At 31.3% G+C, this 27,734-nt stretch overlaps 1 protein-coding gene across 1 annotated transcript in view; it reads left to right on the forward strand.

Moving 5' to 3' along the window:
• Positions 1–26,829, forward strand: part of LOC148279623 (uncharacterized) — a 188,683-nt gene extending 161,854 nt beyond the window's left edge. The window contains exons 5-10 of the mRNA XM_088229649.1: positions 15,987–16,097; positions 17,177–17,310; positions 22,719–22,884; positions 22,960–23,414; positions 23,519–23,767; positions 23,848–26,829. Of these exons, the coding sequence (XP_088085775.1) occupies positions 15,987–16,097; positions 17,177–17,310; positions 22,719–22,884; positions 22,960–23,414; positions 23,519–23,767; positions 23,848–26,679 (3,947 nt within the window). The 3' untranslated portion in view covers positions 26,680–26,829. The remainder of the gene's footprint in view (positions 1–15,986; positions 16,098–17,176; positions 17,311–22,718; positions 22,885–22,959; positions 23,415–23,518; positions 23,768–23,847) is intronic.
• The last annotated feature ends 905 nt before the right edge of the window (positions 26,830–27,734 follow it).

A 27,734-nucleotide genomic window follows, 5' to 3' on the forward strand; every position in this document is an offset into this window, starting at 1 on the left:
TAAATGATTTGAATTAGCACTTTTGTACATAAAAATATTTTTGACGCTATATTATTCCATAATCTTTGTTGCATTGCATGTTCAAAAGATGGCGAGCTACGAGCTTGTCATTTTTTTCACGTTTTCTTAATCGGCATTATAGGCGAAATAGGTTGAATTTAAAAAATGATAAAGCAACTTACGTTGAGGAAAACGTAGCTTTTATTTGACTTTAAATTAATATTTTTCTAATTAACTGGCCTTAACTTAACACCACAGGGGATTACAATGGGAAGTTAACATTTATCTTAAATTTTCTCTACAAAGTAAAGTTAAGTTTTCTGTATAGAAAGCAGAATATGCAAAAAGTTGAAATAAAATATAGATAAGCAATAACTACGTCGTATTAAAATATTACTTACATATAACAAAATTAAGAAACATATTTATTTACTTATTTAAACACTTTATATACATATGCATAGGGGTGGAGATATTGCAATTTCTTCCTACCTACCTAAACCGTTCAATTCGAGAAAATCAGCGGTATATAAACATATCGTAGGTTTATTATAACATTTTCATTATAAAACAAAACATTTATGTGCATGTATTTTTTTTTAAGAAACAAAAAAAGAGCTAAATATCTACACTATAATATGAAGAGAGAAGAAGGTAAAAAGGAAGGAATGAAATATGCACGTTCTAAAAAAAATCCTTTTGTATTAAAAAATAATTGGTGAAAAAGACCGATCCGTAAAAATTATAAAAATGCTTTTTAACTAGAAGGATCAATTATTTTAGTATTTTTTTGTATATCTAGGTATTTTTTAATGAAACTTACGTTTAGTTTACGAGATATTTATGAGAAATATTTTATTTTACCTCAATTTATATTTACCTCCTACTGAGAATCATCAAATTCTTAAAGTCACATCATTATTTGTTGGGTAAATCGTTTTAAAAACATAATTTCTCGGAATCGTTTCTTGGAACCAGAACGGAGTAAGTATTATTTTGTTCCGTTAAAACTAAGTCTCTGTAATTTTCCCAAATCTGTCAAATACAGCGTTCAAAGGAGATTAACTCTATAGTTTTAAAACGAAAATGAATGGTTCTTGGAAAATAAATTTGTGTTACAATTACCGTAAGAACGATCGCTTGAAAAAAAATATATATAGGGATGTGTCGGCTCCAAAATTATAACCACGAAACATTGATTTTAGATGCGTAAATTGTCTTGTCTTTACACATTACTAGACGTCTTGTGGACATACATTTATTTTATCTTTTTAAACTATGTCTTGCTGTTTATTTATTAGTTTGAAATTTTTATCTCTATTTAAAGGTTATTTTTAATTCGTCTTCAAAATATATTTTTTTAAATAGTGGCGTAAGTCATTGTAGTTTTACAGTCCAGTGTATAGTATTTTTTACTGTCCTGCATTTGTCTTTGCTTTAAATGTGGTAGATTTGTTGTTGTCTGATATGTTTAATTACGAATATTTTAATAACTGTTATTTAATCGTCTTGTATGTTTCTCAGTGAAATTTTGTGGACACTTTTTACCGTCTCAATTTTTATCGAGTATTTTATGTCAAACGAGGGAGTTTTTTGTCCAGTTCAGTCGAGGGGGTCATATAAGATAAGTTGTTTATTAGTTTTGTAATTTCATTAAATAACTTTCTTCGGCATGTGAGTTACAATGATGAATAGTTTACCATGAAGATAGCTCCTGCACGGGAGCCGAAACATCAGATCGAATCCAACTTACATGGGATCACCCAAAAATAATACATAAAACAGTGACCTTGAAAATCTACTCACCAAAACGATATAACTTTAACGACCAAAGAACTCTTTAAAAAATCTAAACAATTAAACACTAATGAACTTAAATTAATTAACTTGAATCTTTAAAATTTATTTATGGACTAACTAATATTATTGTAGATAGATAATTAACTTGAAAAAATGTAATAATCATGGACAACATACAAGAATATTAGAACAATATCGCATACAACATTTCAAAACGAGACAAGGACAATCGAGACAAATAAATCAGGGACTGAAATTATACAATAAACAATCAGACAAAAATATATAAAAGACTCAGACAAACTTTTTGAAAGGTGAAAAAAATATTTTTATCAACAAGAGTGTGAAAAAAAAAGATGTGTTATTTTTGTAAAATAAATGTTATTATCCGTAAAAGTTAATAAATAAAAAAAACGAATTGCCTTTACTTGCTGTTCTTGTAAAATACATTAAATTTTAAAAGTCTTTCAGTCCATCGGTCTCAAAGATGCCGCGAAAGCGGTGAAACCGGTCACTTATTAAAAAAAATATATATATTTAAGAGTCACTCGTCTTTTGTTTCTATTACTTTTCTTCACGTGTCCTATCGGGTCCCCCCGACGTTGACGACCACTCGGGAGAAAGCTTCCCTATCCTGAGCAGTCCAAAACAGCTCCTCCACAGTTCTAATCCTGGTCCATACTCGGATGTTTGAAGCTAGGAAAGCTGTTTTCTTCTGACTCCTCTACGCTTCTAGATCTTCTCCCTCATGACAAGCGGAAGTATTGCATATTTATCACCTCTCAACACGTGACCAAAATATGATATCAACAGCTAGGGTTTCCTAGGACAACGGTGCCCGTATCTTAACGGCCGTAGTGAACGGTGATGCGGTGGACAGCCGTCGTAACGGTGCCTAGAAAATGGTTTCCTAGGAAAACGGTGTTGATAAAGCCGTCAAAAAATAAAACCACTCTCTAGTCACCGTTACGACGGCTGTCCACCGCATTGCCGTTCACTACGGCCGTTAAGATACGGGCACCGCTGTCCTAGGAAACCCTAGCTTTACGGAGCTTAACGGTGGTGAATAGGTCTCTATTCGTATTGGCTCTACGTAATACTTCATTATTGATTATCATATTAGTTCAAGATATTCTTAACATTCTACGGTGGATCCACATTTCAAATGCTTCAAAGCGGTTTGTAATGTTAACTTTAAGAGTCCACGCCTCTACACTGTACAGTAAGACAAATCATATTATATAACATTTGACCATTCGTTGTCTTAGCCTAAGGTTTATACTATCGTCACAAAGAAATATTTTTATTTGGTTAAATACTGTTAGGGCCGCTTCTATTCTGCATTTTATCTCAGTGTCGAGGTCTAGATTCTCAGTGATGATACTGCTCGAGTACCTGAACTGTTTCACTCTCTCAATATTGACACCCTTAAGGGTGGAGATTTACATTTGAATGACTATCTTGGCTAAAAACCATAAGGTTAGTTTTGTTTCCATTAATATTTAAACCAAAACGGTCACTGACGGAGTCAATCTTTTTAACCAGTTCTTGAAGGTCTTGTTTATTGTCTACAATTTGAACGGTGTCATCTGCATATCTAATATTATTGATGGATACACCATTTACCTTCACACCGAGATTTGTATCAGTTAGCGCTGATTTATTTCTTTAATAAATTATATTGAACTTTCACAAAGAATTTTCACTCATAAACTTAAATGAAATGAAATATAAATCAATGTTAAGGAAGAAACTTTAAAATGTGAACAAAACAAAAGCAAAAGGCAGGTAAATAATAATTGCAGGTAATTCATTCAGAAATGCAATTAATCGGATTTACATCTTCAAATGACAGGTTAATCTCCTAGGATAATGCGTGTGGATTTATTATGCATTAAGTATAGGATTTATTATTCAAGGTTCTAGGATACCTAAGTACTTAGTAAATCATTTATAAATTATCTTATACGGAACATATTATAAGTGGTATCGGAACTGTCAATGACATTTTCTCAGTATTTAATATCTACATAAATTTTATTTTTATCTGCACAGGTAGAGTATTATATCGCAAGAGAAAATCAATTTAAACCAATCGAGTTTTTTTTTAAATATATCGTCATCATCATTACCTTTCCGCACCTAATGGTGCACAGTGCACTGCATTGGTACATCAATCGCACTGTATCTTGATATTTTGTGTTACTAATAATAATAATGTTTGGATAATTTATATAGAAGTTTAAGTATAAGAAGTTTAAATATAATTTATATATATTACATAGAGATAAGACGATCAGTCTTACGCTGCAGGTACCAGTCTAGGGACTTTAAAATGTACTTGTGTATAAACACTCTTTTAAACTAATATTTCATATCAACTATCTTGGGAATTGAACCCGAGACCTCTTGCATGGTAGGCAAACGCGCTGGACACTACACCAAGAGGCCGACATATATTTATCAGAAATATTTATAAAAACAATAAGGAAATTCAGTACTATGGGAAATCGGATATAAAAAAATTACACGCGGTAAAGATAAGAGCATTTAAAATCTTAAAAATGTGTGAAAAAAATAATGAAATTGGTATTGATAACAAAAGATAACTTGCCAAATAATCATATAAAATAATTTTGAAAATCAGTACTACGAGAAATTATATTTAAAAAATACACGCGGTAAAGATAGAGCATTTAATTCTGCAGCAAAGTTCCTCAAAAATGTATGAAAAAAATAATTACATTGATTCAAATAAAAATTATTTACTTTGTAACGTCACAGGTTCACAAGACCAAGAGTTAACAATAAACAATCAATTATTGTTGTAATGTTTTGACAACCGGCAACAATTTTTCATTATCCGGTTTACATTTTATTGCTTGAATTTACTCTTGTATATTTTTTATGTTATGAATTTCCTTTTTCATTATGTACAAACCATATTCGCCAGGTGTAAAAATGCTCATTAGATATTAATAAACCGAATAAATAAATAAATTAGTTAAATTAACAGCTATACTTTTTCACAAAGAATAAAAAAAAATCGAAACTTGTAAGAAATTCTATATGGATCTTCATTGTTCATAATGGCAAGTATGATCAATCAAATCGGGGAACAAAATAATTCTAGTAAATGTCTTAATAATCATGATTTATTCTCCAACAAAAAATCACAGCCCATTTGTGAAAATTATTGAAGCTCCATGCGGCAAAAATGTCATCATTGAAACCAAAATACTGTTCGAGATCTTATTAATTACAGAACATTTCAAAGAAACGCTTTTTATTCCCTATTAAATGTTACTGATTTTCTAAACTATCTGATGATCAAACAAATAACAAGATCTCTTAATTATAATGATGATAATTTGAACATCAATTAAGTTAAAAGGTGTTTTTGTTAATATTTTAATCTGTTTTTAAGCACACGTTGACAAATAGCAAACATGTTTTGAATGCTTTCTACAATATTTGGAATAGACTGATTCATAGCTGTGGTATTTTTTTATGTTTTTATAATTAAGATCAGTTTAATACGAGATATTTGCTTTTAAATGGATCGATTAATTTAACGATAAAAAATAGCTGATTTGGTCAATTAGTTTAGTGGCGTGAAAAGCTTAATTTATCTCTAGCCTTAATTAATGTCTTATTCGGCATCTCCGTAAGAGATTTACTAATATAATTTAAATTAGATTTTGTAAAACAGTTCTAAAAATTTTGTTGAAAGTTTCTGTGAAAGGCGTCCAGGTTCCAACATTGTATTACATAATGTTTTTTTAATATTTTTATTTTATTTATGGCGAGTCTATTCTGATAAAAAAGGGTACGAAAATATCTGTTAATATGGCCACGTTAAATCCTAATTGGTTATTATAATTTTTGAACAATAATTCTTAACATCGATTTTTAAAATATTTTGCTTGCCAATGATTTTGGCTTATAATTTAGTTAGTCAGATAAATGTAACTGCCCATAGTTAATCAGTGGTATTATTTTATTAATATAGTTTTTTTTCATATTTCTTTGTAGATGTGAATGTTTTAAAATTACAGTTAAGAGAATAAATAGATATAGTGATTTATTTGTTTATTTTTTATTTATCCTTTACTCCTTACCCAAACCGTTCAGTTTGAGAAAATTACAAATACATGGACATATTAAATCTTATAATTTTATACAAAAATTAAAAACAAAGATTAACAAAATAAAAATGTATAAAAAAAATAACACTATACTATGAAGAGAGGAGAGGGGGGGGAAGGAAAAAAGAAAGATAAAGGAACTATTTAAATATTAAGAAAGTGACATTTCAATCGTGACTTAAATGTAAATAAAGAAGGGGCGTCTCTTACATTAGTGGGTAGATTATTCCACAATCGAGCGGCTACTACTGTGAAAGAGGAGGCGAGAAATTAGAGCGGTGACAGGGTATTAAAAAGGTTCTCTCGTTACTAGAACAAAGAGATAGTCCGTGTTGTGAAAAAGTTTGGAAAAGCTCTCTCAGATAAACAGGCGAAATGGGATTATTTAAGATATTGTGAAGAAGTGATAGAATGTGAATGTTTCTTCTATACCTGATACTGAGCCAGTGTAGTTGCGTGCGATACGCGGTTATGTGGTCAAATTTGTGAAGATCAAAGATATAATGTATACAAATATTCTGCAATCGTTCTAACTTATCAAGTAATTCAGAGTTAGCATCTGGATAACATACATCAGCACAGTCAAGGAGTGGAAGAAGTAAGCTCTGGACTTATGTTTGCTTAACATTAATTGGCAAGAAATTGCTATAAAGTTTACGACTAACTTCGTTAACGTGATCGTGCCAATCGTGCGATCTATAAAAATTAGAGCATTTAACTGTACAGCGAAATCGTTCGAAAATGTATGATAAAATTGCTTTAATGAAAGTGAACTATTTTTACTCTCCCTTTCCGGTGATGTGTAGCTAGCTCATTGCATCTAATTACTTTAATATCTCTATAAATATAATAAATTATGGCTTCAAATTTTTGGTTTTCCTCCGTCTTACTTTTACGAATCGGTTAAAATAGTTTATAATGCTTCAACAATGTTTTGAATATGTCATATGTCCTGGTAAAAGAAAAAGTATAAAAATGGGAAAATTATAATCAGGCGTTGCCTAGTAGGTGAATTGGTTCAGCCGGATGAATCTCACCCACATGATAAAGATTTCAGCTCTTTTACTTCACAAAAGTCAACAGATGGACTAGTTGAGGAAATGTGGATGTCAAAATATTGGCAGAATGGTGAATGTTACACAGTGTGCTAAGTGGCCACTTAAACCAGAAGGTGGCAGGTCATAAGCCCTGTAAACGCCTAGACTTTCATATTCCCTTCTCAAAAATGTTTTCCCTCTCGATTGTCACAAATTTAATTAATCCTTATTGCTAACAGAAAATCGGAGATAAATCACCAATACAATAGAAAGTTTACCAATGTGTCAAATATTGCGGAGTACGTAGTAAAAGAGTAATCGTAATATACAATTATCTCTCACATTCTTCACGTCTCACTCTTGATAACACATACAGGTTTATTAGGGAGCGAGAGAGACAACTTCACGCGTCACACGTGCGAACAGCAAAGCTTTTAGTACTTTTTCCAGACGCCAGTGTTTTTTTGCCGTTTTTAGCAATTATATTAAAAATATTATCACTCAAGAATTTAACTATAAATAATTCAATCAATTTTAAAAGAACATTACATTTTTCCGATTGAAAATTTCACATTTTTTGCATGTGTAATGACTACACAACACCGCAACGAGAGGATGTTTTTGGGACAGTTAGAGATAGGTTAAACGTCACAGGATCATCATATCAGTTATAGCGTTGTTATGTGTATGTTTTGATAGGTACCGGCTTCTTCTTTTAAATGTCATGTAAAATCACCGACTTGAACTCCGGACGTCACTTCAACATAACAAAACTTTAACGATGATAATACGATACATAAAAATTAAAAATAAATTTATCTGCCTTGGTTTGATAATCTATTAACAAATAAAATAGGTGTAAAAAACACAGCATTTCCCCATTATAATGTTGGAATCCCGAAATGCAATGGTGTATTTAAAATGATCCGCAAGATTTTTTTTATTCACCTGGACTCATCAAGACAAACACTTTAATTTCGGGATAATCCCAGAAAGTTCGAGAGTTGGCAACCCTAAGTTCTTACCGGTTAAAATTAAAACAATTATAATAATGTCATAAAACCATTGACGAATTAAGTGAAGGTTATTAATCTGAGTGATAACGAGGAAAGGTGGATATTGAATACGTTTTATACAACTTTATGATCCCGGCTGATTTAGATGACGGGGTTTCTGTTTGAGGCGTTTATAATATTTTTTAATCTCTTTATAAATCGGCCAATAAACACATAATTTCTTGGTGGAAAAGATTGCAAGATGCGTCGTAAATTCTGTTATTTAAAGTATGTTTTTATTGCAGTCAACTGTCAAAAGGAAGCACTTGAGACTTGCGATGTGGCGCTACCTTTTAAAGATTGCATTTATACCTTTTTTCAAAAAATAACTGCGTTATTTATCTGTTTTCAGGCGGATGAAAAATACAGTTCTGTGTGTAAAATAGAACAGACTCGATGAATGATCTTGGGTTAAAATCCTAAAAAAAATGTCTAATCAAAACAAGTCCGCTTTGTAATCCAGTGATTGTCGGGTCCGCCCACTATTCTTGAGTTCTAGGTTCGATTCCTGGAAAATATTGACTGGCGTAAAATATTTATTTTAAAGGTTGATCTAACTGTATTAAATTGTTCCTGAACAGGCTGGCCACTGAAGAGTAAGACTAATCAACTTACCTTTATGTAACGATAATTATGATTTAATCTTACGGTTTTAAATTGATAAAATTACTGTCATAGACATAAGCTATTTGTGATACAAGTAAACACAATTTTTGCTGCCATTTGTGTTTGCAATATGGTCATGAGGATGATTAAAAATATTCGATAAAGGCCCATATAGTTTGCCAAACTCACAGTAAAAGAGGCAATGAAGGTAGTAGAGTTAATTTTAATTAATATTGACATATATGAAGTACAAAATTGTATTATAGTGACTCGTTAATTGATAAAAAAAACATTACTTTTTATATAAACGAAACCGGTAGGAAAAACCACGGTCTTTTGAACGGCTTTCGGTATGTGGAGGAATTACATTAATTACAGTACATTCGCTTTCATCTTCATGTAACAGATAATAGAAATATGCTTCATTTGGTTTAAAAACGCATTACCCTATGCACCACTGGGTTTGAAAAAAGAACGATAACATTTTTTTTTAAAATCACTTCCAGGCAAAAAAAAAGTTCAGCCGAATGAAGCTCACCACATAATAAAGGTTTCAGCTCTTTTACTTCACTAAAGTCAACAGATAGAAGCGTTAGGAAAATGTAGATGTTTAAACGTAGGCAGAACGGTGAATGTTAACGGTGAATGTTATCTGTAAAACGGTTACTTAAACCAGCCAATGACAGGTCATAAGCCCTGTTAATGACTAGACTTCCATTTTCCGTTCTAAAAATGTTTTCCCTCTCTGTCGCAAAAAATGGATCTAAATAATTTTTAAGCGAAGAAATCCAGCTTGTGTACAACATTTAGACATACTCAAAACATTGATGATGATATTTCTTCACAGAGTATCGATCATCTGTCATTTCAGTGCCCATTTTTTAGTTTACAACGCCATATTCTTGAAGCAGAATGCAGGAAAAATTCAATATCCTTAACAGATATTCATACTGTCGTTAAAAGTAGTTATCACGCGCCATTATTCTTGGACTTTGCAACATTGGTGATTGGACTCATAAAGGTAACAAACCACAATTAGTGAACGAACGTCCCATTTCCAAGACAACAAAAACGATTTTTTCCGAGTACCTTAGCCTTGTACATGACAGGTAAGGCTACTGAATACAGAGGTCCAAATTTTTATTTTTTTAAAAACAACATTATTGATCCATATTATTATTTATGCGTCTGTTTTATTTAATCATCAGACTTTTCTCTACCTAAACCTACTAACCAACGATTTATACATAAATAATGTTTGAATCTATTAGTTTAGAAAGCGCTTTATATTTTTTTTATTAGTTTGAGTTTATCTATATTTTAAATATTACCACACCCCTGAGTCCTCCTACTTACTACCAGTGTTGACCTTTCCGTGGCGCGAATCCTCATCAGCCGATATAAAGAGAGATCGTTAAGATGCCATTCTTCAGATACGCGCGTGGAAATCAATCGCCAGTTTAACAGCGATCGCGTAATATAAAGAAGTCGTAACGGACTGTCCGCGTCCTTGATACGACCCTTCAAGCGTCTTTTCAGGGATGTCAAAATGTGTTTTTTAATTTATTTTATTTTATTTTTGTGTACAAAAAAATCAAATAAGATATAACCACACATACATAAATACTGGTAAAGAGTATGCATTCTGGTTGCGCGAGTGATTGATGGGATTGAGTCGTTTGTAGATGGATAGACCGTCAGCTGATAAAGATCCTCCCATCCTAGATCTCATCCTGTGATTTCCCAACTTTTAATCCACAAATATTTATTTATCATTATCACCGCTATGGCCCTGGGTTGCTATGGTGACCATTGTTAATATCCATGGCAACGAACAATAACAATCTTGTTTTTTCACTTCTGTGGTCTACTCGTTTTCTCATAATAAACCGCAAGCGTTTTCAGCCCGCATTTCTATCGAGATAAACTCTTACTCCTGTTTAATTTAACTGCCTAAACGCAGGAGACGTTTGCGAAAGTTCTGTGTTCTGTGTTCGCCGACAATCCGAAGCACTACCCGAAAGAAAAGACTTAAAGATTTTCGCTTCCGAATTCCTGTCATGGTTCTCTTTTCTTACTTCCCAAAGGTAGGATTTTTGTCTGATATAATTCGTTTTGCCGCAGACTGTTTTTATTCGCATTTTCCATCTACACACACCGCGTTTTTCTTACTCGCAAATTAACACTGATCAACATTTCTGTCAAACAATTCCACCAAATTATGATTGCTACCCTTCATTCACTACTAATGTTATTTTTTTGTATTATTATTAGTCTAACTAGGGTCAGTACCCCGTACTAAGACTTACAAGGGTTTTTTTTATAAATGAGTTTATTTATTAAACTTCGTGTTTTAATTGCATTTTGGCAGGCTTATTTCCGAATGGCAAATTCCTCCCATCAACCAATATAATGTAAAGTCATCGAAGTTTGTATTTTTTAGTTTTTTACAGTCAAGCCACCGCACTTTCAACATTCTTCTAAGTTGGCTTAAAAATTTAAAGGATAAATTTTAAAATTGAACGCTAGTAAATATTTGTATAAAACCACTTACCGACATTTATATGTCTACGGATCTCGGGACGTATCCGTCTTTTCATCAGGTCACAAATTATATTAACATGCAAATCCCACTATAAACCTTAAACATGGTATTTTTTTAATTTTTTAAAATTATTAAGTTTATGTACATTACAAAAATATTATTCAAGGTATACTTAACATGAAAAAAATAATAGCGATACAATTTTAATGCGATAAAATGGTAAAATAAAAATACCCGGTATTTTTTTTATTTTGTGCATATTTTATTTTTACTTTTTATGTTTATTCATTCATATATCTTTTATTTTTCTTATTAATACTTGTATTTACCCGTATGTTTAATTTCCTAATTATAAATGGTATATTTTGTAATTTATTTTTGTTCTTCAATTTTTAATTATTAACGATATATTTTCAAATTTATATTTATGCTTCAATTTTTATTTTTATCGAAATGTTTTCCAATTTGTATTTTTGTTTAATTTCTTTATTACTAATGTTTTATTTTATAATGTGTATTTATGCTTCAATTTTTATTATTATCGGTATGTTTTCTAATTTATAATAATTATGCCTCATTTCTTTTCTATTAATAGCATATTTTCTAATTTATATTTATATAGATTTTTTTCTAATGTTATTATTATTTTTTTGAATTTATTAAGCATCATTAAATAAAATTAAAAAAAATACATGTAAAAAGAAGGTCCTTCCTAAACACAGGAATTTCCTAGCAAGCCGGGACCTGAAACAAAGAAACTATGTACATTTAAAAACTGTGAAATACATAAATAAAAAATAAATAAAATAAAAAAAATATAGTCAAAGGAAGCTATCCCCTCTGAACTTTCTTTTAGTAACACGAAAGATGCCGATATCCAAAGAGATGCGGTTGAGCAAAGACATTGCTCTTCCTACCGGCATTACCATTGGCAGGTTGGTTCTGCAAGCAGGAAGATAAAACAGCCTAAGCTGCCTATGTCTAAGGTAGTTCTTGGGAACATAAAGAAAAACACTCTCCATTACACCTAAGTTGATCGTAATACCACGGATCAATCGGAAAAAATACATTAGCAAATATGCATTTCTTCTTATTTCCAAACTACTGTAGCCATAAGTGCTGTAGCATAAGCTCGTGATAAGCCAACATTAACGTGCACTAAGTGGTTAAATATTGAATATTAAAAATATATTTTTAAATTAAAAGCGCATCTTTATAAATTATAATAAAACTTTTGGAAGCCCTGTTATTTTTTATGTTCTTGTTTGTTCGAAGGATCGAAGTAAACCCATTAGCCATAAATGTTCTAGATTGTGTGATATTGTAGCCGACAGGCGCGACAAAAAAGACATTAGTGAAGGTTTACAAATGTTTAAAATGTTGATATTATTACATACGGACATAATCTTATGTACAGCCGCTTTAATCTTTGTGAAATGCCAGATTTTTTTTACATTAGCTTGTATAATTAATATTTATAAGGATTTTAAGAACTTGAGTGGAAACATATTGAGTAGAGATCCAGTCCGCCTCGTAGAGCGGTGAATGGTGCGTTTGTCTATCATGCTTGAGATTCCAGGTTCTATTTTTGGCTAAGTCGACAAAAAAAACGGTTTCGTATTACTAAGCCAAATATTTTTATTTTGTTCAAATTGATTTCAACAGGGAGGGAAAACATTTTTGAGAAGGAAAATGGAAGTCTAGGCATTTACAGGGCTAATGACACGTCATTAGCTGGTTTAAGTGGCCACTGTTCATTAGCCCTGTAAATGCCTAGACTTCCATATCCCTTCTCAAAAATGTTTTTCCTCTCTGTTAAAATAAATTTTAATATGAATAACTACACGGGGAGGAAATCCAGCCAGTCTGTAAGCATTTCGACATACTCAAACATTGTTGAATTAACTACTTGATAAAAGAAGAAGTATAAAAATAAGAAATTTGTTTTCAGGCGTTGCCTAGTAGGTGATTTGGTTCAGCCGGATGAATCTCATCCACGTGATAAAGGTTTCAGCTCTTTTTCTTCACAAAAGTCAACACATAGAAGAGTTGAGGAAATGTGGATGTTCAAACATGGGCAGAATGGGGAATGTTACACAGTGTGTAAAGTGGCCACTTAAACAAGCCAATGACAATGTAAATGCCTAGACTTACAAAATCCCTTCTCAAAAATGTTTTCTCTCTCTGTTGAAATAAATTTAAATATAAATAACTCCCTAAAGAGGAAATCTAGCCAGTCTACAAGCATTTGAACATACTCAAACATTGTCAAATTATGTAGGTACTACTTTTACATCATTCCATGTCCGCTCCCTAGTTGGAGCATACGGTGTCTACAAAGATCCTCCAAGATTCTCTGCCTGATACCAGCTCCCTGTACATCCTCCCAAGCCAGGTTCACGTTCCGTAGTTCTGACACAAACTGCCGACGAATAGTCAGAAGTGGACGTCGAGAACCTGAGAAGCTTTCAGGAGGCATCCGCAGCACATGGCCAAGCCAACCGTATCACCTCCGCTTGATGACAGTTGTCATCAGAGTTTGCTGCGTCTGTTCTCTTATACTTCATTCTTGGGCTACTTTTACGGTACAATATTTCTTTCTCCCTAACTTGGCACTTGTAACATAAGAGTGATCATCTCATCTAAATTTAACGAATGGTCGAGATACGCTGCATTTAGTTTTCTAATATTTTATTTTCATCATTATTATCATTCCCTTTCCGCACCTAATGATGCATAGGGCACTGCATTAGTACAATAATCGCAGCGTATCTTGATCATTTTTGTTACATGATTATAAGATGATTAGTCTTACGCTTCAGGTACCAGTCCAGGGACTATGAAATATTCTGGAGTGAAAACACCATTCAAAATAAATATTTCAACTCGCTATCCATCTCACCACGAGGCCGACAATTTTATTTTATTAATCTTGAATTTAAAAATGTTTTCTTAAAAAAGATGGTGAAAATGGAGCGAGTTATGTTTTTGACATCGGAAACATTTGTGATCAAAAAGTAATTAAATATTTCATTACTTTATTGTACAAGAAATCAAATTAAACATGGGGGAAATGTTATTAAAAAACAGGTTTTATTAAACATACTTACGGTAATTTTTAAATACTTACAAAATATTTCAACCATACGGATATGTATTATACCAATTTGAATTAGAATTTACAAGTAAAGTTTGGTGCTTTTGAAAAAAAAATATTTTTTTTGTAACTGTATCCGGAATTAAGAAGTTCACATTAATTAGCGCGAATCTTGAACAAATTATAAATTTCCCAAGAGCTACTCGTATGTTACTCATACGCTAAAACGCTAAAACTGATTAATATACATTGAGATAAAATATGTAGAGATGACACTCCATACAAATCCGAGCTAAAAAGTCGTCCCCAAAGGAAAGAGAATTACCAGCGGAAGGAGCAAGTCTCACGGTATATCACGTCGACTTTGACAAGCAAAACAAGTAGTACAGTAAAAAGCACGGACTGTTTACATTGGTCTACTGTAAGTTCTATTCAGTATGTCGCTCTCTTCCGCATACGCGTCACCTTTGTGTATCGTTTCAATATACGCCCAACTATCTGAACAGGACAGATGCAGAAGATAGCTAACGACTAATAAGTACGGCTAATATAATTAAAAAACGTTTATTAACACATTAAAAGAGTTATTTTAAACAATTATTGATTAAGATAAAAACATTACTTGCCGGTGAAAGGTTATTCCATCGCTTTTTCTATCTTTAATGATCGATTTGTGCAGTATTTTAGCGTACATTTATAGGCATTTTAGTCATTGCAAGGAGACAAAAGTTCAAAAGTAATCGAAGAATGCTCGCAACAGACTAAAGTCCGCTCTATAAAACATTTGCCAATTGGCAGCAGGTTGAGGTAGCAGGTTGAGGTAATAAAATAGTAAAATTCCTGCTTGGTACGAGCACTTTTAGATAGGTAGTCAGATGATCAAAATGTATAATATTACAATATAATTATTATTCATTTATTTTATTTTTATCTTAAAATAGTACACACATAAACACATTTTTATGGGTTTTAAAAATAAAATAAATTTTATCGCTATTTTATCAATTATTTAATACATGTGCCTTAACGCTAAGATCAAATTTTGTCCTTTTCACATATGTTTTTTCCCATTCCGTATTTTTTTCCTCCTTTTAAAAAATATAATTTTGTCAGTTCGCTTTCTTTCTGAATGGGAGTCAGACTTTTACTTTGTCTTTGTATTATGATTATGTTTAAGTTGACTTTCATTATTTTCCAAAATTCTGTATTTTTCTAGAATTGTGTCGCATAGTTCCAAACCCCTTTATTATCAAAAATATTAAAAAATACGTTTGAATGTAATTTTATAGATAAAAACTAATATTCAAAATTCGTTCAAAATTGAAAAAACAAAAAAAGCTTTGTTAAAAATCCGTTAAAGGGGGGTTTGGAATTGAAAGCCTTTATTAATAACTTTATTCATGGAATATTTATGTTTTACAATTCCGATATACATGTTAAAATATGTATGCTATTTTACTGTTTGATAAAAAAATCAACATAATCAAAACAGGTTTGCTAAAACGTGATACATATTTTCATAAGAATGTATTTTTATAATTCAATGGAAATGTTTTTATTGTTATTTAAATACAAAAGACAAACAACTCAAAAGCTTTTACCATACTCGTAAAATTTCAAAAATTGTTAAAACATAAAGCACGGTGCCAATTTCTTGGCACTAAAATTATTTTATCATATGTTTTAATTTCTTTCCAGAATGTTCAGTGGCTCCTTTCGGCTCGGGGCCTTTAGCGCAGAAAATTCCTTTCGTCTTTTTGCCTTTAAAGGGGCAAATCATTTACCCGTCAAAAGAGATCAGCTTCCCAGGTATTTATTTTACTTACTTATTAATCGAGCCGATTCTATAGAATCACCGCGTATATGGAATTAAGTAATAAATAAAAAAGCATGATAAAATTTTATCCACGTTTCTCGGTAGATGTTTCTACATATAAAAGTACTGCAAAAAACTCGTATTGCTTAACAGAAAAGACTTGGAAACGCATCAGATCGTTTAATTGAATATTATTACTTTTTTCACGCCATTTTATTAACACCAGGGCCCATTTTATGGAAAAACTAAAATATTTATCGATGTTTGTAGATATTGTCACTCGAAAATTGAAATATTCTCACGTGAAAGTTGAAATATTTCTATCATTTTTTGTCAGTTACTTGATTCAAATTAGGAGCATAAAATACGAAAGTTAGAATTGAGCCATTACTTAAAGAAATCATAATGCAGAAATTCCAATCTACAATCAACAAACATCAGTAAATGGAAGACGTTCATTTCAAAAATATTGTTTTAGATTTATTTGATAATATACAGTTCAAATTATACATCATTCTTTGAAATTTATGTTTTTTCTAATGTGTTTTTTTTTATTTAATTTGTTTTTTTAACGCTACAATATTTCCAAAATCTCTTGATCTCTATCTCCCGATGACAAATTGTTAGTTAATCACGTTTCTTGGAAAATAATACTATATTTACATCAATTCCATTAAAAGTATATACCTACCTAATACGGGTTTTTCATTTTTAATTATTTTAATGAGGCTTCTACTTTGGTACCATGTTTTGACATGGTAATATTGGCGGAAAACAAGTTACATGATTAAAAATTACCATAAAATAACATATGAATGGATCTCTAATCAACAAAATGGAAAAAGACAATGGATAACACGTAAGTATACAAAGTAAAAGACAAACGTGAAAATAATGCAGGCATACATACAAGAGGCACATAAAAGATTTAGTTATAATAATATATACATATATATGTAGCTAGACTTATATAATTTAAACATTAATTAAAACAATTACTATCAGAAAAAACTCACCAAAAACTTTATATAACGTTAAAAAAGAATACGTAAAACTTGTAATTTCTGATTAGGTGTGCGAACTCCTATCTGCGCAGTATCTGGTGCGCAGTTTCTGACCAGAAATGGATTTGTGGACCTCCGAAGTACTGTGGACTCTGATGTTCCCTTTTCTCTTTTTAGAGATGAGGGTAGAACGTTTTTGCAAGTAAGCTTACTTTTAAAAATTACTCAATACAACTTGACATACATATTTGACATAAAACTATAGTCCTCAAAATATAGCTTGATTACAATGACATTTGTCAGGAAAAGTGACGACATAACTTTGTAGTAACGTCAAAAAAGTTATTTGTATTGACACACGAAAAATCATTCGTATCTGGCGTGTTAATTTATTTTTTTAATACAATGCTTGACACATAAATCAACCTTAATTTATAAAATCAACTTTAAAACTAAGGAAAACGCAAAAAACGTCATTATGCAAAAAACGTTAGAGACGAGACAAATTGATCAATGTAAATTGATCGAATAAAAAAACAGTTCATTTGATTGTTCATGAAAAAAGTATAAATGTCTTATTTTTTGGTGAATAATTGTGTTAAACACACTATAATAGGCTCGTTTTGCGTTTTTTATATCAATCTTCGGAAACAGAGTTTTCATGATTGCATGAAATAACTGATAAAATCGATTTGATCAGTGATCAGTAATTTCTAATGAAATTAGGTTGACAGCTGTCATTCTAATCAAGCCATATTTTAAGGACTATAAAAGATTTTACACGGCGTAGCAGCAACGATTATAAAAGAAGACATCGTCTCACAGTAATAAACCTGCCAATGTCTCGTGGTAGTTTTGCTATTTAGAAAAAACTCATATCTCTTATATGAGAATGCATTTGATGTAACTAATCACTGTTGGTACATAATTTGCCATTTTTCAACCGTTTCGGCCGTTTTGAAGGAATAAGTTTAAAAAAACGACTCCTAGGGATAAGTTATGCGTAGAACTGTCACCCGTTTGATTGTTTAAAAGTACTTCTCCTTTTTAAACTTGAATATTTTAATTATGAAAGTAAGTAATCTTTACAAAAAAATATTCTTGTAGTTTTATAATAATGTGGGTTTTTATTTTATTTTTGTACATATACCGTATTGGAAAATGAATAACTTAATGGGTCTTACTTATAAATTGGGTATAAAGTTAAGCTTGAGAATAGTGGTAGAATAATTATGGTGTAGCAAAAAATATTACTTATAAACCTGGTGTAGAGTTAAACTCGGTTTAAATCTGGAATGGCGACCATAGAAACTTATACCTGCATACTATGTGGTATAACGCTGGAATAAGCACGCGATCTGTCAAACTTCGTATTTTTCGGTAATCAAAATGGATGGTTTATCAGTTTTTTTTTTCAATTTTAAATAATTTCGAAGTCCTGCAACCTTCTCAATGCGATTTAAGTGATTTTTAATTATTTGTTTAAATAATTTCTGAAATGTTATATGTTTGTATGTGTTTTAATTGATTTTGATAAAAAAAAGAAACACGAATAAACTATAGAATTCGTTTTTAACTTCTCCTCTTCTTCTTAATTTTGATTTTTTTTTCTAACGGTTTTCTCCATGTTCTCGAATACACTGACAGTAGTCTGGATTTGACTTAGACGTTTGTATTGTTATAAAAGTTACTGCGCACGAGCACATATCAGTGTTGACTGTTTAAAAAAATTAAGCATGAAGTAACCTCTGGATTGTCATTCTAGGTAATAAATATTTTTATAAGTAACCTTTTTTTATATCGGTTACAAATAGTTAAACCTGGTATAGTTATTTCTTATATAAACTAGGTATAAGGAAATCTATAAGTAAGGCCCATAATATTGTAATTCCTTGACGGTACAAATTCGCATATTTTTTTTTTACAAAATATTTTTTTTATGTGTAATCGTTTTTAAGCTATTATTAACATAATTCAGAAAGAAAACGTTCAAAAAGTCCACTAAATCTATGTTCGGGATCAAAGGATTAACAAAATTTTGTAATCAAAATCATGCAGACGTACTAACTTTTATAATTATTATTATGTATCTAAGTTACCTAATATGAATAATAAATCAATCAATGAATTTATTCCAAGACTTGTAAAGCTTAATTTTGTATATTCATATTTTTTTCTCAAATCGCTCGGATTTAACTGTAAAATAACTAAACTGTAAATCCATTAAAATCAGTAATAATATATTAAAACATGACACTATTCTTATTCAATTTCATCAATTTTTATTTACAAGTCTAGTTTTAAGGTTTTGTACGTGTATATGGGTAACATGGACACAGATTGATGATTCTCGGCCTTATCTCTAGCACTAAATCTTAGTGTGTATTTGGTTAGATCATGGCCGCTATCTTGATTGAATTGAGATTTCAAGTTTAATATAAATAGGCATCGACACACAGATGCTTATTTAATTAATATTTTCATTTTATTTATTCCGATCTAGAATATCATAACATAAACATGTCAAACAGTAGCAACTTTGATTGTGATCTTGCTTATCAAGAATTGTTATTTCTCGTCATGTTGATTCTAAGCCCATTTATATCACTACTTCGCCAACCAATTATCATTACGGTCTACGAATTTTTGTGAGTTTTTTATTTGCAATGTTCATTTCACGTTTATATTTAGGATAACGGTATAATTGGTTGGGGTAATACGAGTGACACAGTTTTAAATAGTGTATTTGTTGCACAAAAATCCATAATTAAAATAATACTCAGAGTCCCGATACAGACATCTACTGAAAAAATATTCCACAAATCACAACTTATGACACCAAAATAATTATACGCCAAAACAATACTCACAGATTCAAAAACTACTCTTACTCAAATGAAAAACATAATCTTTACAATACATCACATACAAATAATATAATCACTAGATCCTCGACACAAAGACAACATAAACAAATACAAACTAATATTACTTTCGGACAAAGGGATTTTGAGTATTATTCAATTAAAATCTATAATCTATTAAAACAATTAGTAACGAGAAAATGTTTAAAAAGGCTATAAAAAAATGGTTAGTGAAGCTAGATAGAAGTAAAATAGATTGTCTCATTCGCCCAAACCGATATTGAATCAACTGCTCCACAAATGTATAGCTTATTTATTTATTTATTTTGTTCATTAACGCCCAAAAGGCATTTACAAAAAATAAAAATGAAATACATACTAACATACTAAATAATAAAAAGAATATACAGAAAATAATGTGAAATCAGTTAAAAAGGATATGATAAAAAGTTTTACAAAGTAAAAAGAAAAAAACAATAATAACAAAGGTATGCAAGAAAAAACAGTAAGCATATAAACAAAAAATGCAAAGATATAAGCTTATGACATAAATTCTGTAAAGCAAACAATAAATAAAGTGTTACGGTAAGCAATAAGACATAATTAAGTTAAATTAATAAACAAGCAAGCATATATGTTATGTTATTGTTCTTTATTTGTACGTTTTGTAATATAAATAATATAGATGAACATAAATTAATTATAAACATAAATATATAGTGTTCAAAACTGGAGAAAATGGAGTGGAGAATTAAAATGGAGTGTCTCATTCCCCCAAACCAATATTGAATCAACTGCTCCACAAGTGTATAGCTTATGTTAGGTTTTTATTTTCATTGTGCGTTTTGTACATATATATCTAGTCTTTAAAACAGTCTGAATATTTTGTTTATTATTTCTGTTTATTAAGTTAGTCTTCTTTGTTTATTCTCAAATGTAAAAACATTTCAAAAAAGTATATTGTTAAGTGTCCTCGGCACGGGTAACCCCAGTGAAGTCACATTATTTTTATTATTGTTTATAGTCTGTAAGAGTAAAATATGAATAAATAAATAAATACATATCCTATCTCCGTTGCTACTATTTGACTTTCGCATTTCGATACTAATCAATTGTGTTTTGAAAATTATATAATTAAAAAAAACGAACCATTAAAAATAACACTCCACTATTTTTTCTCCAATGTGCACTTGTGCAAACAGACCTCCATATTTTTATTTTTATATTCATTCTTAGAGGTGGAGGTCAGTGTTATACAAGCTACTAACGTCACAGAATCCTGTAAAGATCTATTGTGACCTGTCGCCCTCCAAGCCCAAGTTTTTAAATACTACTATGGCTACTGTGAGAAAGACGAGAGTTCTCATTTTGCTAAATCTCCCCCTCCAAACCCAAATCCGTAAAGTATCGGCCTATTAGGTAGGAAGCAAACTCTTTAATATCCTCAAGTTTAACCAGTGGCCCTTTGAGGCTGAGGTTTCTTGTATGATGTAAAGCATCACATTAACATAGAATGTGTGTAGGTGTTTTCTCGTCTGCTCTGTAGAACCTACATCTAAAATTTTTTGAAAGGTTCATTAAAGCAATTTGTTTGTTTAATCTGCAGAGCCCTGGGCGGGCTCTAATAACAACCCTTACTTGATTTCGGCTGAGCTTTATTATTTCGAAAGCAAACCTTCGCGAGTACTCTTTTTTCAGTTCCTTTTCGTGGCGCTGACCAAGTACTTTTTGCCAGAACATTATGCTCTGACCTACAGACATCTGCAAATCCATGCTTCATTTTTTTTCCGTGTTCTTTTTTTATTTTATTGGAAATTTTTTAATTTTTTATGCAACAATAAGTAAAAACATGTCAACAATACTAGAGCTTAATAAAAAAATCCACGGCTAACATAATTATCCATAAAATGTATGAACGGAGCTTACATAAATGTGTATGTTGTATGTGTATTTTTTTAATACCCATTCACCGCTCTATTTTGTTCGCATCCTCTTTCACAATAGTAGCTACAAGATTATGGAATAATCTACTTACAGAGACGCCCCTGCTTTATTTACATTCAAATCACATATGAAAGGTCACTTCCTGAATGTTTTAGTTTTTCCTTTCTCCCCCCTCTTTCCTTCCCTCTTTACCCCCTCCTCTCTTCATAGTATAGTGTAGATATTTTGTCAATGTTTATTTCTTTTTAAAAAATCTATGTTTATTGTACACATAATGACAATATAATAATACTCAAACAAAATGTTTACATACTACTGATTTTCTCAAATCGAACCGTTAAATGTGGGTAAGAAAAAATTGCCTTAAAGCAATATGCCCATCCTTATGCATATGTTCGAAATTTTGAGAGAAGCAGACATTTAAATTTATTATTATTATTATGTACTTATTTTTTTCATTTCGTTTCTTTTACATTTATTATATTGAACATAATTTAAATTATTGGAATAAGTGTAAACAATTTTTTTGATGTGTGCATGAGTTTCTTACACAAATATACAAAGAAATTGGCAGTATATGTGTACATACTGTTTGTTTACCTAATAAAATAAATAAATAAATAAGTTAACTGTATAAGAATATAAATTGTTTAAATATTTTTTTATGTGCTACGTTTAAACTATAATATTGTGATATATCTATCTGACTTAAATTCTTTAATTCTAACAATATAAACCAAAAGAGCGGCGGCAAGGTGCAAAAAGAAACATATATACACCATAAAACCTTTTTTTTTCGTAGTGGACTGGTGAGCCAGAGATGCGAGAGAGAATGGAAGGAAGACTGTTGGTAGTGCAACTATTGTGCAGAGACGTAGCTGCTGCGGGAGTAGGAGCAACTCTTCAAGGAGTCTTCACCCCATGCGCCGCATTCAGGGTTGCTGGGTCTCCCATTAGACACATCACAAGTACGCACCAAAACTTTCAAATTATTAACCTAACCTTTGCCATGATGACCACTAACTTAACATTTTTATCTTCAGATGTAAGCGAAGTGCTGTTCGCCCCCGATGCTCGTTCATCAGATGATTCCTCTTCAGCCGGTCTGAGTCTTACAGAATACATAGCAATAGGAGTCAGTTCCGTACTTTTAGGACTTGTGTACGTAGCATCTGTTTTCCTCTACCTTCATATTAGAAAACGTCGTACGAAGAGCATCTCTGATGCATCTGAAGACAACGCTAAAACGTCGAAAGCAAACAGAGAAATTCAAAGACGGGACGTGATTAATGCTGAGAAGGAAAGAAGAGTCTCTAGTATTTCTAATAACGAAAATATTATTGTTAAAAATAATCCCCTCTTGGGTATTGCAAGACATTTTCATGATAGAGAAAAAATTGAACAGGAATTTCCATCTGATTCCGAGGGTTGTCCGTCAGATCGCGAGGAAAATGTGGATGAAGAAATAAATGAAGAAGAAATGCGCAATAGTTTAACGGTATATTTTTCATCACTTTATAGATTTCATAAAACAACATGAATGACTGAGAATGCCATAAACTTTTTCACTTGTTTTCTGATCAAATATGTATTTTATTGCAGCATCAAGTTACCGCTGTAACAGTTCACCCAGAAATCCATAACGAGGGAAGGAAAATATATGAGAGTTATTATAAATGTGATTATTTTCAACAAAGAGAAGAATCGAGCTTTGAAAGACTTCCAGAAGAAAATGTGTCCATTGTTGAGACATTTGATTTTCGAGATGAAAAACCAGAATCCGTCCCCATTGGAAATACGAGAAAAAAATTGTATTTTAATCCTGCTTATTTTGAACCTCATCTACTCGTGGTAAGATTTGTTTTATTTATCGTCCAATATTTAATATTATTAACAAAAAATAATGATTACTAAATTTTTTTTTCCTTTAGTCTCCTCCGCCTGCTGCAATAGAATTTCTCATAAAAATTAGAGAAGTTATATCTATTGCTAAACACAAAATGGCATCTAAAAGATTTACCCCCAGCTTAGGGGGAATTCCAGAAGAAAATACCTATCGTACTTTTGATAATCAAAACTTCTACCATGTCGGCAGCCAAAGAAGCAGTGTTATAAGTTTAAAGAGAGATAACATAAGACGGCGACCATATTGCTCAGGATGTCCTGGCTGTAATAGTAATATAACTCGTAATATACCAACAATCGTACCAGATATATCAAATTCTGGTGTTTGCCACAACTGTTCGTCGATTAATGGAATTAACAAACAAGTGAGCATAAGAAAATGGCTTGAAGGGGTACCGATTCTGAAGTCCTCCATATCTTATTCATCAAACAGTGATTCTGATCCAACACCGGATCCATCTATTGCAAGTGGATTGTTAAATTCTCTTTTATCACTGCCTAAAGATAATTCTGACAATCCTAGAAAATATTATGATTTTACATCTCGATCTTTATATGCCGAAGATACAACAAATAATTTCTTATTCAAAAAGAAAAAACCAAGCTCTTCTATTAGATCTGAACCGTCTAAACGAACATTCAATATACCTCTGCCAAGTATACCACAAATTAACGCGTCCACATTTTACCATGACAGTGATAAAACTGTGTCAAAGATTAAAGATATATCTTCTATTGGGATAAAAGTTCCAAAGAAAATTGAAAATAATGGTTTGAGAGTTAAATCACCATTACATCATCAAAAAATTATCATGCCAGATATGATAAACGAAGCATTAGAAATGGATAAATCAAAAAAGACTCTAGAAAAACGAATCAACTCTCAAAACCAATATGAAGCAGTAGAAGTAGTTAGTGTAACTACAAAAAATGTACTTGAAAATAATTCGGGTAACGCATCTGATAAACAAAGTTCTTCAGTTGACTATGAAGCTGATAGCTTAGAACGAGGTTCCATTAATCACGGTTTAAGTACTCCAACAGATTATGCTGACATATCTTCATCTCAAGCTAGTCCAAGTTTAAGTTCTGCTTTACCGATGGATGAAGAAATGATCATGAGAAACGCTATTTATAAAATAAATTCAAGTAGTCGACCATCCTCACGACTCTCAAATAAAGAAAAACGCGATCAATCACCAAAACTAAATCGTTTTTATGAACCGGTTGAAAAAATAGATGATGTTGTATCTACCAACGCATTTGAAAATCATATTTATAGTTTTCCAGAACTTCCTGCTGACGGTAAAACGGATTATAGTCTAGTTAGTGAAGTTTATGTAAATAACGGCTATAATTTTGGAAGTACTCCTACAACTCCAAGTGAATCTGACTGTTCGACATTTGGTAAAAGAAAAGCAATCGTTCGATATGACCAGCCTAATGAAAAACCTGGTCGACTTACAATCGAACTCAAAGATTCGCCGGAAGACTATATAAAAATTCATGAATCAGATGGCTTTGAACCAGATACTCTAGATAGAAAACCAACAAAAATAAAGATCAAAAGCGCTTGTACTACTTTAGAAAAGAAATCAATGATAAACGGGTTTACAGAAAAAAATATAATGGATATCAAAACAACTGGTCTATTCAAAAGTTCCAGTCTCTCTCATGCCAATAACTTAGGCGAGGCGTTTCATGCAAAGAAAAGTTTTGGAAGCATCAAAGAAATTTACGAGTCAAAAAACTATGGTGGTTTAAGGCCTAGCATTAATAATATAAAATTTACAAATCCAAAAGATGCGGTTGATTCACAAGATTATGAAATTATAGATAACGGAAACACAATTATTGATTCTGACGAAGGAAGAATATTAACTCTAGAATCGAGACATTGTAAAAGGCAAAGGCAATCAACACCACCTAGTTTAAAAACTCCCGGTAAAGCAAAACCTCCCGATGTTATACCCTTTGAAGAGACTGTTCCAATCTATGAATACCCAAAACCACCAAGAAAAGTGGAATTAGAAATTATATCTCCGCCTTTACCTCCAAAAAACGAGAGTGGCAGAAGCCCCAGTTCGAGGAACGAATTCAATATTGTGATGGCAATTGATAGGAGGGGAGACACCTTATCTCCTTTCACGCTATCTTCTGGACTTTGTAGTTCATCGGGTGCTTCTGTCCTTAGCGATAATTCCTCGGATTACGAAAACATACAACCCGTTAATGACCCAGAAACTTTATACGATGGAAAAAGTCAAACTAGCTTTAGTTATGAAATTGTTAATAACATATCAAAAGAAAATGAAACTGGATTTGACGCTAGTAGAAATGATAAATTATTGAACTCTCCGTGTAAATCAACATCAAAATTAAATTTTCGAGAATGCCAAACCCCCAAAGCAGGAAAAAAGTTGAATCAAATAACCCCAAAAAAACTTATAAATAATCGTCAAGAATCTATTAAAAAAGCGTGGAGACGTGGTAATCAACATAAAGAAGATTCTGGGTATCTGAGCACTGACTCCAATGATTCTAGACGACTGATAAGACGGAGATTAAGAGACGCGAAAGCAAGTGGAAGCGAAACAGATGAATCTATAGAAGATGCCAGAAGTGAATCCGGAGCGGAAAGTATTGAAACACATTCCGTATTTTTTGGAAGTTTCAGAAAAATGTCCCTCATCGGAAAATCAATGGATAGTGGTATGGGTTCGAATGATGGGCTAAGAAATCTGATTTCTCCTTTCACCGAGTCCCACAGTTCTCAAATAAGTGATAGTGAAGATACAGCAGTAAACATTTTAAAAGGTGAAATAAAATCTGGGATTGAGGATAATGTTTTGTATTGATATAAGAATAGTGTTCAATATCTACGAACCTACCGATATTATATTTATTACAGACAATTTTGATGATACAACCCGTGCAATATTGGGCTACAGCAATATTTTGATTTGTTTTTTTTTTACTATTTGTTAATTGTGTGCAATTTTTTTATTTAGTTAATAATACCATCTTTAAAAATAATATATTCTAGTTTTAAATAAATTAGGTTTAATATGTCGTGCAATTTTATGAAACCCATGTTTTTAGGTTAGATTCATTTACGTCGTTCTTTTAGCCGTATATTTTAGATCCCTTAAATATAAATACATTTCAAAATTCTTTTTTTTTTGTTTATCGCAGGTCTTGCATTTTTCTCATTCTTAAATATATTTTAATTTATTGCGTAAATGTTTCTAAACATTTAGAGCATGGCGAGTAATAATTGTGATATGGCCGGCAGTGCAATATTAGGTTTAATTAGTATATGTTTTTGCTGTAAAGTTATTAAATATTTTTATCGACAATTTTTAACTATATTTTATAGGAAAGATAAAAATACAGTGCAATATAATATGTGCAATAATAACCAATTCATAATTTAGATTTATTTTAGAACGTCCGTGCAATTCTTAAAATATGTTATAAGTATTTTAAATATAGTTTTGTTTGGAAAGCTATGCAAACAAGTTTAATTAAACATACTCGTTACACGCGCGTAATAGACGGCATTTCAATTTGTTGGTGGTTGCCTTCCTTACATCACTTTTGGAATTTATTATCATTATTCGAATTGTTGAGAGCAACGTTATTTTCTATAACTGAAATGCATTTATTAAGGTAATATCGTATACGTTATACGCCAATGTCGAAAAGTATGTATTCCTAGTTATTTTTAAATTCTAACTATAATGTGCAATATAATGTAATATGCAAAAAATGTAAAAATATATATTGTTTTTAATGTTTGATTTTGTATATATAAACGTACCTTTTCTATGATCAATTTCTTATTTGTAATAATTTGTTAGTGGCAAAAACCTTTAGAAATAAAAAAATCAAAATGGTATTTTTCAAATAA

The sequence above is a fragment of the Micrasema longulum genome, unplaced genomic scaffold (assembly GCF_059751315.1).
Source record: "Micrasema longulum isolate JH-2025_06_02 unplaced genomic scaffold, ASM5975131v1 h1tg000692l, whole genome shotgun sequence".
Taxonomy (NCBI): Eukaryota; Metazoa; Arthropoda; class Insecta; order Trichoptera; family Brachycentridae; genus Micrasema; species Micrasema longulum.